This window comes from Netta rufina (assembly GCF_964035555.1).
Source record: "Netta rufina genome assembly, chromosome: 3".
Classification (NCBI taxonomy): Eukaryota; Metazoa; Chordata; class Aves; order Anseriformes; family Anatidae; genus Netta; species Netta rufina.
The window spans coordinates 53,030,779-53,046,638 of NC_140125.1; the positions used below are offsets into that span (position 1 = coordinate 53,030,779).

A 15,860-nucleotide genomic window follows, 5' to 3' on the forward strand; every position below is an offset into this window, starting at 1 on the left:
CCAAGTGGTGACATGAGTGCCGAAGTGCTAATATGAAGTCAGAGATAACCTCAACTAAACTTACTGCCTTGGAACCATGCAGAAGAACGACTGGAATTGAGGGACTGGGAAAAAGATCTGTGTTCTCAGAAAGGCTTTACACAGCCATGCAAGAGTATGCTGGCTCCCTGCAGGACCCTGCCTGCATGTGGTAGAGCTGCCTCACAGCCTATGGACCTCTCCGGGCTCTGTCTACCAAGCCTTGCAAAGCTGTTAGAGAGCTGCTGTGACTCAGAACAATTCTTATACACCCTGTGTCATCCTGCCTTCTCAAGCCCAGTGCTACCATTATGTCTTTTTTTTTTAAAGAAGATGATAATGCTATTTTCCTGCTTTCTCATGCATGTTATATCCGACATTTTTTTATGCATGTTTGAGTCCATGGCAGGACATGGCCCATGATGCTGACTCCCTGAGGAGAACTGATGTCCCTGTGTCAGTGGATGTGCTGGGGCAGTCTGTGTTCAAGTTAACTTTCTACATAACAGCCTGTGTAGTGCTGTTTTGGATTTGTGGCTAAAAGCATTGATAACACACCAATGTTGTGTTGTGGTTGTGCAACAGAGCTCAGTAAGGGTCAAGACCTCCTCTTTTCCTGACTCTGCCCTCTCAGCCACTAGGCTGGGGGTGAGAAAGAGCTTGGGAGGGGACACAGACAGGACCACTGACCCAGACTGGTCAAAGGGATTGTCCATACCATGCAATTTCATGCTCAGCAATAACAACAGTAGAGGAGGAAGAAGAGAGGTTTTGGCTATTGCTTAGGGACTAGGTGAGCTACTAGTCTAGCTGTGGGAGGTGCTGAGTGATTTCCTTTGCATCACATTTTTATTTTTTAATCCATCCATTGAACTGTTTTTATCTCAACCCAGGAGTTTTCTGCCTTTTTTTCTTCCTGTTCTCTCCCTCATCCCATGGTGGGGGCCATGGTGGGGGGAGATAGCAAGTGGCTTTTGGTGCTTGGCTGCTGGCTGGGGTCAACCCACCACGAGGTTTTCTCTTTATCTTGATGCAACTCTTAACATTGCATACCTCGTGAGCAATGTTGGGGACCTGTGTTTCACCGGTCTTGAAAATTGCAATGTAGAAAATGGCAATCTTCTTCAACAAAAGCCTGGTTTGCTGCAGCTCTAGGGTTCTTCTCAGTAGCCTAGCTCCTTCTCAAAACTGATTTTTCTTGAAGAGTTCTCGTTAATTGCTGTCACATCCTTCCTGTTTTCTCTCCCATTTTGTACTCATTTGGAGGTGTTAATGTTTACATGTGCATACAGAATATAGAAATAGAAAAATACAGAAATACAGAAATAGAAGAAGACAGTAGGTCATTTTTCTCCTGTTTTCTTAGGCACAAAGGAAAGTTTTGTGCAGTATAGCCTTAAAGCATGGTAGTCATTATGTCAGGGCTAGTATTGTCATTAAATCAAAAAAGTGCAGTCATCCTGGAAACTTTGATACTAGCCAGTCTCTCTTATGCTGGAACGAAACTACTGATTGAAATACTACAGACTCAAGGCAATTTGCAGGATCAAGTACAGAAGTAGTGGCTTTTCATACCATCTAAATCTCCCATTCTGATTCATGTTTTCATAATACTCAGCTAATTCCTTTATCCTGCAATCGAGTTGAGGCTACTGAGAATATACTTCCTGTAAACAAGGTGATGGATGGCAGGACGATGTGACCATGTATCTCTTCCCCTGTCAGCACAGTAATGCGAAATGCGAGTTGAATTAAAAGGGATCATTGAGCAAACTCTGTTTCCTCAATGGGTTGCTCTCATGCTGACGCACAAAAACAGTCAAGGTGTGCTGGCACAGATCACACAAATCTGAAGATAGATGAGAAGTGCTGCAGCGGAGCCTGTCTCTGCTACTGGCTGGTGCAGATGTACACGGAGGCCTTCTCCAGGAAAGACCTTGGTCTTGTAAGTATGTGTCAAAAATGCCATTTCTCCACTTCAGGAGGAAAATCTATTGCCTGTAATACAGAGCAAGTACATTCGCATTTAAATCCTGATGGTCCTCAAACAGCATCTAAGCACTGAAAAGTGTCCTGTATTATTTTATTTTAACCCAGGCAGATGAAAATCACTTCTTGAGTTGGGGCCTGCTTCCGAAAGCTCTCAGACACATGAATAATTGCTGGGGGAAGTCTCCTGCAAGAGCTCACTGAGACACTACATCCTGTAATACAACCTCTGAAGTAGCTGACATCACTCAAGCACTTCAGTGCTCAAAGTCAAGTGGGTTGCTTCAGACCTAGAGCTTTTTCTGCCCTTTTCAAGTCTTCTGCCCTTGGCTGTGACTGGGCTCTGGAAGAGGAGGTGCTGAGGGTGGCATGGATAGCCATCACATCTCTGCGTAACCTCTGCAACAGCATCTCCCTCAGGGGTTTTGGGGAGGAGGGAGACCTCTCAGCCTGTGGGGAACCCTGAGTGTCCCATGTTCTCCATCACAGACCATGAGATGGCAACAAGCCCAGGTGTGAATCCACCTTCACTATGTTTTAACAGCTTTGTGAAATCCAGTAGGAGCTTCGGTCATTGTGAATTTCCTAGATAGCTAAATGCCTGCCTTCCTTATCTGGGAGAATCTTTAAGGTCTGCTAGGAGCAAGGAAATTTCTGCAATCTTTTTATGAGTGAGGACACTTGCCCTTCTCGTAAGCGTACTAGGGCAGGCATAGAGGGGAGTAGTGGGACACCTGGGGCTTCCTGGAAAGAAGAAAGATGCATTCTTGTTTCAGCAGCCTTATGGCTTTAACCCTGTTGAGACATTTCACTTTCCCTTCTAGCCTGAGAGGTAGACAGTCAAGACGTTCCCTCTATGGGAAAGGCATGGAGCGAGAATTGCATTAGCCACACTAGGAGATTTCTCTTCTCTCTCAGGACTTTCAGTTAATATAATTCCCCTTATTTTTAGTTTTTGCTCTTGCTGAAACAAGTCTGCCTGTGTTAAACAACGGGCCCTTTTCCTCGGTTTTGGCCAGAGGAGGAAGCCTTTGTCCCAATACCCTGGCGGCTTGCCAAGGCAGTCAGGCTGTGGGCCAGGAGGGGGTGAACTTGAAAGGAACAGTGTGTTGTTTCTGCTCTTGTAGCATTCTTCCTTCTTCACTAGTGCCTCAGCCCCTGGCCGCCTTCAGTTGCTCATTATACACAAAAGAACCTAAGGGGAAAAGAGAGAATTTTCTCTTGACCTTCTTTAACTTTTAATAATAAGAAATAAAGCAATTTCAGGGCTCTGAGTTGCTTGTGTGCAGACACAGTTAGGAGAAAATCTTCTTAGAACCAGCAGTCTTCTCACAAGGGAGAAGAGAACTGGCACCTTCTTTTTTTCTCCATTTTAATAGCCACTTGCATACAGTATTGCGTATCTTCCAGCCCCATTATACCATATCAGTCATGGTTTTACCTTGGCAATGCATTTTTTTTATTGGCAATTACTTTAGCTCTAGTTAGCATTTTTGCTCTAGTTTCTCATTTCAGTAGTTATTCTCATATAAAGCAATAAGCAGTCATATGTATGCACTAGAAAGGTGCAACACTTAGAATTAATAATTTTTAAGATCATGTACTCAAACTTTTATTTTAACCTAGTGTTTGTTATTTCGCAGTCCCCCAGGGCCTGATATTGCAGGGTGGTGACCCCTGGTCTTTGAACAGCTAAGAACTGAAAATGGTAGCAAATTAGGTGTTCAAAATGTTCTTAAAATGACATTCACTTAGGTGTCTCAAAAGCACTCAGAAAAGGCTTTCAGAAGTGGTGCTACAAGCTTGGAAGCTGAGACATGCAAGACTTTTGCAATCTGCAGCTATAAAAGTCTTACACGGACCACTGGAGCATTTAGCTTGGCTTTTTCTGTGCTACCAGCCACACAATTTCTCCTACTTCTGCACAGAGATCAGTAACTGGAATTGGTTAAGTTATCCAGTTCTGATGTAAAAACACCAAAATACCAAGGGCTAATCAACTGATTTTATTTTTTTTTCTAGTGATTAATCACCTTCACCACTTGAAAAACTGTGCTTTATTTCCAGTTCATATTTCTCTGGCTTCAACTTCCAACCAAGTATCTGTAGTTTTCTTACCATGAAAGTACGTGGATGCTGTAAACAAGTCACCTCTCTATCTTTTTTTGGTCAGCTGAACAGAGCAAATGTATCTTCTTTCTCTAAAGTCCTCCTTCCAACCCCGGTATTCATTCCGAGGCTCTTTTTGTATCCTGTCTGATTTAGGTTGTGGTTGCAAAGCTGAATGCTATATGCCAGTTGCACTCATCAATACTATATATGGAAATAAAGACACCTCCACCTCGCTCCATCCCACTTAGACACTGTAAGCTTGCTCTGCATGCCTCTTCCAAGGCTTCCTTTTTGCGGACACAAATCACACATATCGGTCTACTGTGACTTGAAGCACAAAGGCGAGATGCCCGTTCAAGTTGCTCAAGTCTCAGGCTGTATTTCTGTTTGCAGATTTTCTGTGTTACATATCTGTGGTGTAGCTTTTCCTGCTCATGAACACAGCTGAAATTTGTCTCGATCACTCCAACTTTCTCTTCTCTCTGAAAAAAAAAAAAAAAAAAGTTAATATTGGTAGTATCTGCCTAACCTACTATGTAACAGTGTTCACAAGTGATCATCTGTAAGAAACTATTTTTAAATTGTGGTTTTGTCAGATTGTCAGGTTGACTGGATTCATTCAGTAATACTTATACAGCTATAAAAGATATATTCAGAATTTCATATGAACTGCAAACCTAGCAATTCTCTCAGCAGCTTGAACTAGAGAATCCTGGCATTTCCTCTGCAGATGACTTTGGTTTTGGCACCTCCAACTCTGTCTAGTTTCAGCTCAGAAGTTGCTAAACAGCAGTAAAAGTACCTGACCACATTCTCATAAGAATTTGCCTCTTCGCTCTACCAATGGGGGTTAATTTTCAACTTTTTTTTTTTTTTTTTTTTTGGTGTGTGTGATAACTTATCTTAACTGGGAATGCAATGCATAAATTGAACCAAAGAAAAGGAGTCTCTCAGAAGATCCTGTTGAGATTTGTTATCTGATTGTGTGTGAGATACAGCACGTTTCCAGGCTTGGGCGGCACCACAGGCAGAGCATACAGGAGAGTCAGCTGAGGTGTCAGCTGGAAATGCACATTGTTGTATCCACAGCTTTGAATGGGTAGACACATGAGCATAATACTGTGAAAAGTTTCCAAGAGGAGAGTTGGAGACTTCATGACACATGTAAATACTTTCTAGCTGGAGAAGAGACCTCAAAGAGTGGTGGCTGTTCACAAAGTATGGAGAAAGATAGATATTTGTGTTGTTGAATGTGCTGTAACGCAAGTGTTTTGTAATAGTGATATGATGCCTTTGATACCTTAAGCAGTATTACAGAGCACTGTTGGATACATACCACTGTTACTTTGTCCAGTCCATGGCCAGGCCAGTGCAGTGTTTATCTCTGCAATATATTCCTAATATGTGTTACATGCATACAACGGGAAGATATTTCTTTTGTTGATTTGAGCCTTACTGATGTATTTCATACATTTATGATTAATATTTCCTTTCCCTTTTATTTTCCTTTCTCCCTCCTCCTTCCCTTTCCTCTTTCCTCCTTGTTCTGGTTTTGTCCCTTGCCTCCTTGGCGTTTATAACCTTCAGCTTTAGTAATTGTTTGATTATGTGTCTTTCAGAATGCCTCTGTGAGCCGTTCCTGGCTAATCTCTTTTTTGGCATTCCTCCATTTTTCTCTGCTAGGTTATCATTCTCTGAGCTCCCTGCAGTTTGTCCATGTTACTGTTAATAAAATTATGAAATTATGTTAGGTTAACAGTGATATTATTCTTCCCTGAGGTTTCCTTATACATTGTAGTGGTAACAAAGTAGAAACAGAACTGCTGTGATGTCCCACCTAGTTCAGACGCTCTCATAGACAGTCATTTTGCAGTGTCTGAACTAATTACAATCTGGTGTACTTGCTCCCGTGATCCCTGCTTGATAATAAGGACATCAGATTTGCCTAGGACCAGAGGTCTCTGAAGTTTTGGGTGTTTCCATACCTCCAGATAGCTGTCTTTTCACAGAGATACGTATCTGACAATTAAGAGATGGGCCATTACTGTGTGCCAACGTGCTGGAGTTTTCTTTCTAATCCTCTGGAGCTGGGAATTGTCTCATGCCATGAAGGAAACACAGCAATTAAGATAAAAATACTGAAACAAAGCAAGTATTGCTAGTGAGCTTAGTGTAACTGTCTTCGGTACACACACAAATGTTTAATCTTTATCTAAATGTTGTTAAATTTTACACCTTAACTTGTTAATGAGATTAACTGAGAGGAAGAGAGCTAACTTCTGTTTCTGGTATGACCCCCGGTGCATACAAGCAATAAGGAGGTTAATAAGAGGGACTTGGTGTATTTCAGACAGAGCTAGTAGATGCTGTGGGACAAATTGTTGCCTATTTTTTCATCAGCTTCCCATTTTAGTACCCATCACCTCAGCTGGTGACTCGGAGAGGTCTGCACCACCCCAGCTCGGTGTGGCCATGGGCCGCTGCCGGCCTCCTCCACCTGGCCCAGGAACAGGCCCTGCCCGAGGGAAAGACCAAACAGAGGTATTTCCTCTGCTTTCCCAAAATCATCATTTCCCTGATGCCCTTCGAGAGCTCAGCAAAAATATAAAGTCTGAAAAAGTGGTGCCTGAAAATGTTCAGCTGAGCTGCAGCTAAATACTCTGAGGGGAGATTGCCCTTCACACAGCCACCAGAGTCCTGTTTTAGTGGCTCGTTTTTTTCACTCGTTTGAGTGGCACACCAAGCAGAGGCCCTCAGTGGTTTGTACGTCATGCCCAACCACAGCGACACTCGTTTCTTTCCATTTAAAACCGTGGAGAAGTAGGTATGTGCTGCAGTTCAGCTGAGTGCGGCTGAGACGGGGGCCTCCCTGCGTGGCTGCAGGAAATGAGTTTGCTCTATCTTTGACAACCATCGTGTTCACTCAGTCCTGGAGCAGCAGAGCTCAGGGCAGAGTTCTTCCACCTTCTGCTCACCCACAGCTGGCCCAGGCCTGGTGTGCATGGCCTGGCCTGGCCCCCGAGGCCGCTCAGCTCCCCGCAGCTCTGCTTAGCCGGGAGCAAAGCTCGGGAGCGCGCACCTCATGGGAGAAAGCACAACTCATAAATTCTCTTTGGAGGTAGTCTTTAGGATCATTTTGTCTAAATATGGCAATCCAAGGTTTTTCAAGCCACAAAATGTAAAAAAAAAAAAAAAAAAAAAAAAAAAAAATCCTTCCCCTACGGTTTGGATTACTGCATTACTGCAGTGAGTAATGTCAGATTTCTTAATTAAAAAGAGAAGAAAGGAGAAGTGAAAGTGGGGAAAGTAACAGTAAATATTAATCACCTGGTAACCCAGAAGAATTTAATTTTCTTCACCCGTATCTGTGTATCAATTTAGTCTTCACCACGTTAATTCAAGGCGTGAGCAGGCAGTACTGGGAGGTTTGGTTACTGTATAGTACATTCTTTTTAGTAATTTAAAAGAACGCCAAAGCAAACACAGTTTAAAAAAATAACCCTAAAAAGTAAATGGTGTAGTTTGTTGCCCTCCATATGGTTAGCTGTCTCAAAGGTCATAAAATGGGGTCCTTTGGTGGGACAGCTGGGTTTATGTAGCATATGCAGATTGTTATTTTGGCTTTAAGCCAAATCTACATAATTTTTCCATCTTGCTTATACGATGAGAAGTGGTTAAGGTGACTTCAAGGGGCAGTTCTGTGATTTCATTCATATTTGTATTAAAGAGCCTTTCAAGTGTATTTAAGATTACAAACCAGTCTAAATAAAATTCAAGTGTAAAAAAAAAAAAAAAAGTAAACTTGTTTTATCAAAATGCTAAGCCTGAAGTCCCAACTAGTCCTATCTGACAAGCAGCATCTCACAGCTACTTAAGCGCTGCAGTTACTGATAGTTACACTGAGAGGCAAACTGAAAGAAGACAGAGAATATACGTTTCTCCTTTCAGAGCATGTGCATTTCTGTCTGTATATATCAATATATGCACATAGGTACGTTCATAGAGCACAGAATAATTGCACACATCCAGATACTCTATGTCATGCTTACTGCAATTGCAAAGCTCGGGCCAATTCAGCTTGAGTGTATTTAGCTGCTGGCTGGCTCTCCCCCGGCGGTGCCTGTCTGCGAGGGTGGCATGCAGCACCTGGCTCTTTGGCCGAGCTGGTGCTGGCGGGCTGCTCCTGGCCTGGCACAGCACCAGTAAGCCACCCTTTGGCTGGTCCCACCCTGTGCTGCTCCCCCCCCAAGAAAACAGCCCAGCTCTTTTCACCTTGTCATCGTTGGCAGCACTCCTGGGCCGAACACAAGTGCCTCTCTCTGCTGGAAGGAGCAGCCACCAAAGGGAGCTGGTGCCTTAAGAAGTGGCTTTTCCCAGTTAGAGTCCTGGAGGGACCGTATAAATAAAGAGCTTTCTCCAGCGATGTAAATGGTGTTTTCTGTAACAGAAATAACCTACGTAAAATAAAAATGCAGTTGGCAAGCAGTATAAAGGCTTGAACTTAATAAATGAAATATTTAGTAGTGTATATTTGCTGCTGAGTTTGTAAAGAAAACCAGACTGCAAAGCTGGTGGAAGCTACCAACTAAGCACCAGAATGAGGAATTTTTTGAAGTGCTAAATCATCATAAGAAGACAGCTCTTGCTTTCTTTCTTACCCAAGGACAGGCTGAGTACAGTGTCCTTCCTTGAGCGCATTTGTCTAATGCCCATCAATGACAACATGAACGAATAATTAAAAATTTAAAAACATGAGACCTTTGTTAGTCTATTTCAGTCTATGGATGTAGGCAGTGTAGAAGAGAATAAGTTCTTGACCCCATTCATTAGCTTTTTATGCTAATGCCAGTTTTAAATGCAAATATTTCATGAGCCTTCCTTTACGCTTTTTCTTATCTAGACAGCATATTAAAGATCACCCCCCTGATTGTTTTTAAAGTCAACTTCTATGCATTTTAATAGTTTTACTCCTAACTAAAACTATACAAATTGACAAACTGTGAACAGTCAGTAAGTATACAGCATGTCACCGGTACTGTTGTAATTAAAGAACAAAAACTCTGTACACTAAGCTGTTTAATTATTTAGATATATGAGTAAAGACATCTCAGTGCCAAAAGTTATGAAGTTTGGTGTAAAAGCTCCATTTAGTAACAGAACAGCATGTTTTAATTGTCACTAAATAATGAAAACCATTATTCCTTTAGAGAAGGAATTAAAAGTACAAATGCAAAATAAAATCAATGTTTAAATCATTTTTTTGTGATTTATAACCACATTAAGTTTGGTAGACTAGTCAACCTGTTCTCTTTTTGTATGATATCCATTACAAATTGCTGAACTATAATTGGTAAGCAAAAATGAGAGGGAAAATACCTTTTTCAGATACATTTTTTTTCTTCTGCACCAGATGTGTTCACATAATAAAACCAAATGAATAGGAGAATTTCCAGCCCAGCAGCACTTGCTGTCTTGAGTCTTGCTGTCTTACTCTTTGCTTACATGGCAAGTCCCATTCATCTTGCCTAGTCTGGACCAAGGGGTATTTTAAGGCTATTAGGATCATTTCCATGGGTGTCACTTTATATAAAAGTAACACACGAACTTTGCTGGATTGGAGCACTGTGTTTTCAGAAAAACTGATTAATGACAGAGGCTACTGCTTCATCACTGTAACATTCATCTCCACTTCTTCTTAAGACAGTTGTAGTAGGGGGGTCAGTACTCCCAGAGGTTATTGTTCTGCTCTTTTCGCGGTTGACCTTCAGTTACATTTCTGTATTGGAGAAGAAGAATATACTTGGGATAGTCCAGCAGTTTGTTGCCATCTGGTAGAAAACAGCAAAATGGATGCTTGAAGTGGTTTACTTTGCACCTTATTCAAATAAATTAATCTCTAGTGGTAAAATAATCTATTGAGAGAGGAGGCAAAGAGAGAGGCAATACAGTGCTTTTGCTAAATCTTTATCAGCAATAATTGTGTTTTATTTCAGTTGACCAATGCAAAAGTTATCAGGTGAAGAGAAACGTACTGAAATCTTCCAGTCCCAGGACATGATAGGAAGATGTACTAGTGTAATTAATATGTGCATCAAGATGACAAAGTCAACAGGCGCATTCAGTCTTGGGGTGTCATCTGTTGATGCAACGGTGCTAGCCTGAGATGGATTCAGACGGATACATATCCGCTTAGGTCTGAACAGTCATAAAGCACAACTGCAGCACGGCATACTGTGCCACATAGGAAGTAAATGATTAGTTCAGCTCAGCTGTGTGTTGGATATATATTTCACATGCATCAGCAAAAATCTCCAAAGCTAGGCAAGATTAGTGCACAATTAGGTACTATGTGTGTTTCCCTAAATGTAGTTTGTGCTCATAATTGGTGTGACCTGATTTGTATTTGCAGATAACCATTGCCTGTTAAGATCCTCAGCGACTATCTGCAATGCCAAATGCTGTGCGCGAACTAGCCATGTTTAAACATGCAAGTCTAACTTCAAATCACTAAGAGTAGTTACGTTATTAAGGAGGCAGATTGAGGTCATTTGTGCCAGTAATGCAGTACAGTCAAGTTTTAATGTTAATGAAAAAAAAAGGTTTAGGTGGTCTCATTAATCAGTACCCACCATGTGGCTTATTTTCTTTACAGAACATAGGAAACTTGGCAATCTGACTGTGACAGTGAAAAAGACCGTCCCCTCTCCAGAAGCAATACAGATCCTCTACCAACGCATGAGATATGAATACGAGTTTTATTACTATGTCAAAGAACAGTTCCACCTGCTAAAGCGCAAGTTTGGACTGAAGTCTCTTATCAGGAAACCACGTCCCAGACCCGAGTTCTTCATCCCTTCTCCCCTGGAAACAGAGGAACCCATAGACGATGAGGAAGAAGATGATGAAAAGTGGCTAGAGGATATCTATAAAAGGTGATGGATGGAAGAGCTATCCTTTCTCTTCTGGTTACCCCTCCAGCTTTGTTAAGATTTTTTAATTATTATTAAAAGTAATTCTTTAAGGAACTGAGTTAATGCGCAGCAGCATTTAAAACAGAACGAAACAGAGCAGTCCCACATGTTGGGGCAATCGGGAGGTGCCTGGTTTTGTGGGTTTGATGTTACTGTACTGTGCTGGCTCCATAGATTCCTTGCTATAGCATATTTCAAGAGAGAAGTATCTACTGTCTATCACAAAATAACTTTTGGAGTACACAACAGTCCCCTGGGCATCTGCAAAACATAAAAGAACAGATTAGGCACTATTTCAAGGTGAATTTTACAGACTCTCATCTCTCTCTTTCTCCAGAAACAAGTCTTCATTGCATAATACTGCGGCATTAACTACGGAAATGAGGAGGCAGTGAGCCATTTGGGAAGAGTGCCTCTCTCTGCCCAGAGAGCACTGGTATTCCAGTGATGCAGTCAGAGCCTTTGCCGTGTGTGCACGTCCAAGGATAACAGGCTCAAGAGTGGGTTAGATAATGGCTTCTGAATTGCTCAGTGTGGGAGGAGCAAGTCTACTATTCTGGCAAATTAATGCGGCTGGTCATAAGGCAAGTTACAGGAACTAGATGTTTCTGGTAAGCCCTTCTAGTTCATAGAGCGGAAAAAGCTACCAGGTCAGTGAATGGCAAGAATGAAGAGTCTGTGGGGCAGGGTTATGTAAACTGCAGTTTTGTTCCTTGCGGCTGAGTACGTTTCTATTAGACTCTGGTGGAAAAGGTGCAGTGTGTTTTTTCTGTTCAGGGAGAGTATTTGTAGAGATGCAGAAAAAGTTGCTCAATAAAAAAAAAAAAAAAAAAAAAAAAAAAAGGGTACGGAGCTCTGATTCAACATAAGCAATGCTTCTGTGATCGCAGAATTTAATTGTTCGTGTCTGAAGCACAGCGCAGCTGCCACACCAGTGCAAACATCTGCTACTAGTGTGGCTAGAAGTAAAATTAACAATATGGAGACACTCCACTTCCCTAGCTGAAATACTTCAGAATGATAAAACGAAAAGAAAAGGCTATGCTCTGTAAAACCAAAGCCAATTCAATGATGCATTGTTGAGAGAGGCACTGTGCAAGCCTGCCCTGGCTGATCACTACAAGTATTACCAGCAAACACTGGGAAGTGGAGTAGGGTTGGCTGAGAGGAGAAATGGGGATGGCTCCCATATGCAACAGGCTGTTGTCTTTAAGGTAGGTGTCCCCGGGGTTCCCAGTGATGATCTGCCTGGGCTGCAGGTGCAGAACCAAGAGACCTGCACACCGCAATGGGCAGAGCCACCCTGCTCCACAGCAGAACAGGGGGGCCTGGGGGTCTCAATGAGGCCTTGGCCACTTGTGCACCCTTAGGCCCAGAGGAAGCTAAACCAGTAGAGGATAATAGCAATAAATTCCTGTCCCAGAGCACAGCTGCAGAACTGCATCATGAGTCCCACCCAGTAAGACTTCTGGAGTAAAGCACCTGTGTCCAGCTCGTGCCCTCTCAAACATCTGCCAGGCACTATTGGCTTCCTATCCTGTGGCTGTCTCAGCAGCACGCCTGCTGTCTCCAAGGTAATCCTTCGGTTTGAACTAACAGCAAAAGTTATTTTGTGATGGACGAGGCACATGAACTCAGGCTAAGCTCGCATGTGCTTTTCAAGGGTTTCCTCGGCCATGAGCCTGCTGAGAGCCAATACCCATTATGGCCTGTCTTCATCAGCAGTCAGTCTTTACCGTACCTACACATAGAGAACAAGAATAAAGAAGTGTAATCGTGTTAAGACAAGACATTTATTTACAGAAAATGCTACGTAGAAGACTCTGTTCTCATGATTAACATCCCAGGTTGGTGGTAGCAATGCGCTGCCATGAGGGAGTGCGTTAAAGAAAGCTGAACATGGCACAGATAACAACTAACATGTTAGCTAAAATATGAATCTGCTGCATTGTATATTTTAAGTGGTTTCTATGAAATTACATTGAAAGAGTAATGATTAGTTTACACACTGTGGAATTGTTATATTTTGGAAAGAAAATTAGTATTCTCACCTTTCAGAAGTTCTGTTTGAATCCTTTTTGCCAACATTGTAACAGAATAATCAGTCACTTAACACATTCACCCTTCCTGCAAGTTCACTGCCGCTTACTGTAAAGTCTATTTTTATCTGTTTATTTAATGGTATCTTCAGCCATCACTACTTGTAACCTAAATACAAAAACTGTTAAACAATTTACTTGCTAGGTTTTAACGTTGTTGTATTTTTCTTAACAATCAACCTGGCCTCTCCTCCTCGAATGGTACTTCATAAATTTATCTGGCACATAGCATCTAAGATTCCTGGTCCTACGGCTTTTTTGTCTGTCATTAAATATATTTTACGTAATTGTTAAAAGGTACGTTTTAAGCTGGTTAATCTTTGACTTATTTATTGAAACTTTTCAGCACATTCCAAATTCTAAGTTTCTCAGGAAGAAGTTGATTTAAATGATTATATTTTGGTCTGATGAATATTTCTTATTCAAGGAAAAAAACAACATTGTTTTTAAGCCTTTAGCCCACGACAGCTTTGTAGGAAGTGCCATGCATGTACTTGTAAATCTTTGTGGGGGAAAAAGGCGGGTGCTTGACATTTATGAAAATAAGAAAACTTATGTGTACATTAGCTTAGCTATCAATGAAAGCAGCATATGTTTTGGGATGAAATATTCTTTAACTTATTCACTACCATCTCCTGAAAGATAAACAAGCCATACAAATATTTTTCAGCCCAGCAATGTTTAAAAATAAAACTTGTACTTTTCTTCATAGCACTATAATCTAATTGCTTACACTAGTTTTCTTGCCTGGGTGTACTGGCTACGGGGACATGTTGGAATGGCACCAGGTGGAACAGGATTTTATACGGCACAGTTTATTATCTAAAGGTCAAACTTCAGCAGAGAGGTTGGGGCAGGTTGTTCCTGGGTTATTTTCTGCGTCCAGAACCGCCTGGAGGTATGAGATGGAAAGCAGAATTATCTTGCTCACCTGAGATACATGCAGTAAGTTCCCCGAAATACCTTGTGTAGTCTGCTTTATGGCTGCTCAAGTAGAAAGAAGTTTTGTGTAGAAAGAAAACAGCTTGGTTCCCATACACAGCATTTTGCTAGACATGGTATTTGATGGCCAGGCTGAAAAGCTCCAAAAGTCCAAAGCAATGTTCTAATGTAAGCAAAACATCAGTGCTTTCACACTAAAGAATCAACCATTGTTAAAATGCAGCATTCTGGAAAAAAAAAAATAAATCTTAGTTTTAAGTTTCAATGATGGTGACAAATGGTGCATTTTTTTGTTCCTGTTTAATTTACCTCTCTTCCACATAAATTGTTCTGATGGTGTGTGGCTAAATCAGAGTATCTAAAGTGTTCTCTACTTACACATAGAGAAGTAGCTCAGCAGAACTCAACGTATGTGAAATCAATGGTATATTTGACGTATTTCAATTTGTAAATGATTACCACTGGTACATAGTGTCATAAAGACACAAAAGAAAATTACAAATTTAAAACACCAGAGAGCACATCTGTGGATGTCAGCCATTGAACTTGTCCTGCTTTCAATATTTGATGTAATAAAGACAAATATTCAATATAAAGGTACATTTTTTGACTAATAAAGGAGATGACACTGCATGCCAACTTAGACCCTCTTTATTAAATGAAGATGCGTGGTCTGCCAGAGAATAGAGCTCCCCATCTTATTAAAAAATAAAGCTCTGTAATTCCCAGTTAAGGGTAATGGTGCTCTGAACTTTTCCTCCATTTTAAGAAAGGGAACATCTGTGACAGCAGACCATAGCCTAAAACGACAGCAGCAACATTTCTGAGGGCAACTAGACTGTAATACAATACTGCACCATTCTTTTTATTTTTTTAAGATTTCAGCCTTTACTGCAAAGATTTGAGCAAATATATAAAGCAGTGTTGATCAATCTGCTTGCATGAGCCAAGACGAGAAAAAAGAACTGAGCCTTGTTATGTATAGACCTCTATAAACAGACTCCATGTGAAAAAATGAAGAGCATCTGGTGAGATGCTTGAAAATGCACACCCAGTGGTGTTGGCACTGCTGGGACCACTTCTGTTGTTACAGTGTAGTGTCCCAAGGGAGTGTTTGCAGAATTCGGCTCTGCTGAGGTGCACGGAGGTGAAGTGTGCTACAAGACCATTCGGTGACAGACACCGGGGAAAAAATGCAGAAGGTTAGACATAGATGGCAGGGATCTTGTGCTGAAGGTTGAAAGCTACATCTCAGCTCCTCAGCCAGCATAAATCAGCTGTTAATGTCTCACTTCCAACTGAAAAACGCTTGTATCTTTTCTTCAGTTTGTCCCTGCATGCCACAGCAGTCGTGTCATGGCAGAGTGTGTGGGGCTGCCACATTTCGGGAGCCTGGAGGCAGGGTGGAAGGTTGCTCTGGGGGCAACGGTGGGGTGGGAAGGGGGGAGGATTTTCTGCAAACATGTATTCGGCCTTTCACATGCTGGAAAATGGTAAGATCTCACCAATGGTATATTTGGATGTGGATTTTGAATATAAACATGTGGATTTCCTTTTCTGAGTACATAAAGGAAGAATGCAAGTCTGTTTTTGCATTTAACTGATTGTGGACGAATTTAGCTGTCATGTAAGGGTAAGTAATAACACTGGTGTCAGCGAGGCATGGTAGGAGTGTGTTTTATTCAGACTTTCACCATCCTTCAGTTCCCTTCCTCCTATCAGATGGGCA

The 15,860-nt window shown here is 41.6% G+C and overlaps 1 protein-coding gene across 2 annotated transcripts in view; it reads left to right on the forward strand.

Annotated features, from left to right (window-relative positions):
* Positions 1-14,314, forward strand: part of UST (uronyl 2-sulfotransferase) — a 161,742-nt gene extending 147,428 nt beyond the window's left edge. Inside the window, exons 8-9 of one of the 2 annotated variants that reach the window (XM_084285103.1) lie at positions 10,772-11,051; positions 11,428-14,314. In XM_084285103.1, the coding sequence (XP_084141229.1) occupies positions 10,772-11,051; positions 11,428-11,485 (338 nt within the window). In that variant the 3' untranslated portion in view covers positions 11,486-14,314. Of the gene's footprint in view, positions 1-10,771 lie in introns of both variants that reach the window. The other variant, XM_084285104.1, reaches the window with a different exon arrangement.
* Positions 14,315-15,860: the final 1,546 nt, after the last annotated feature.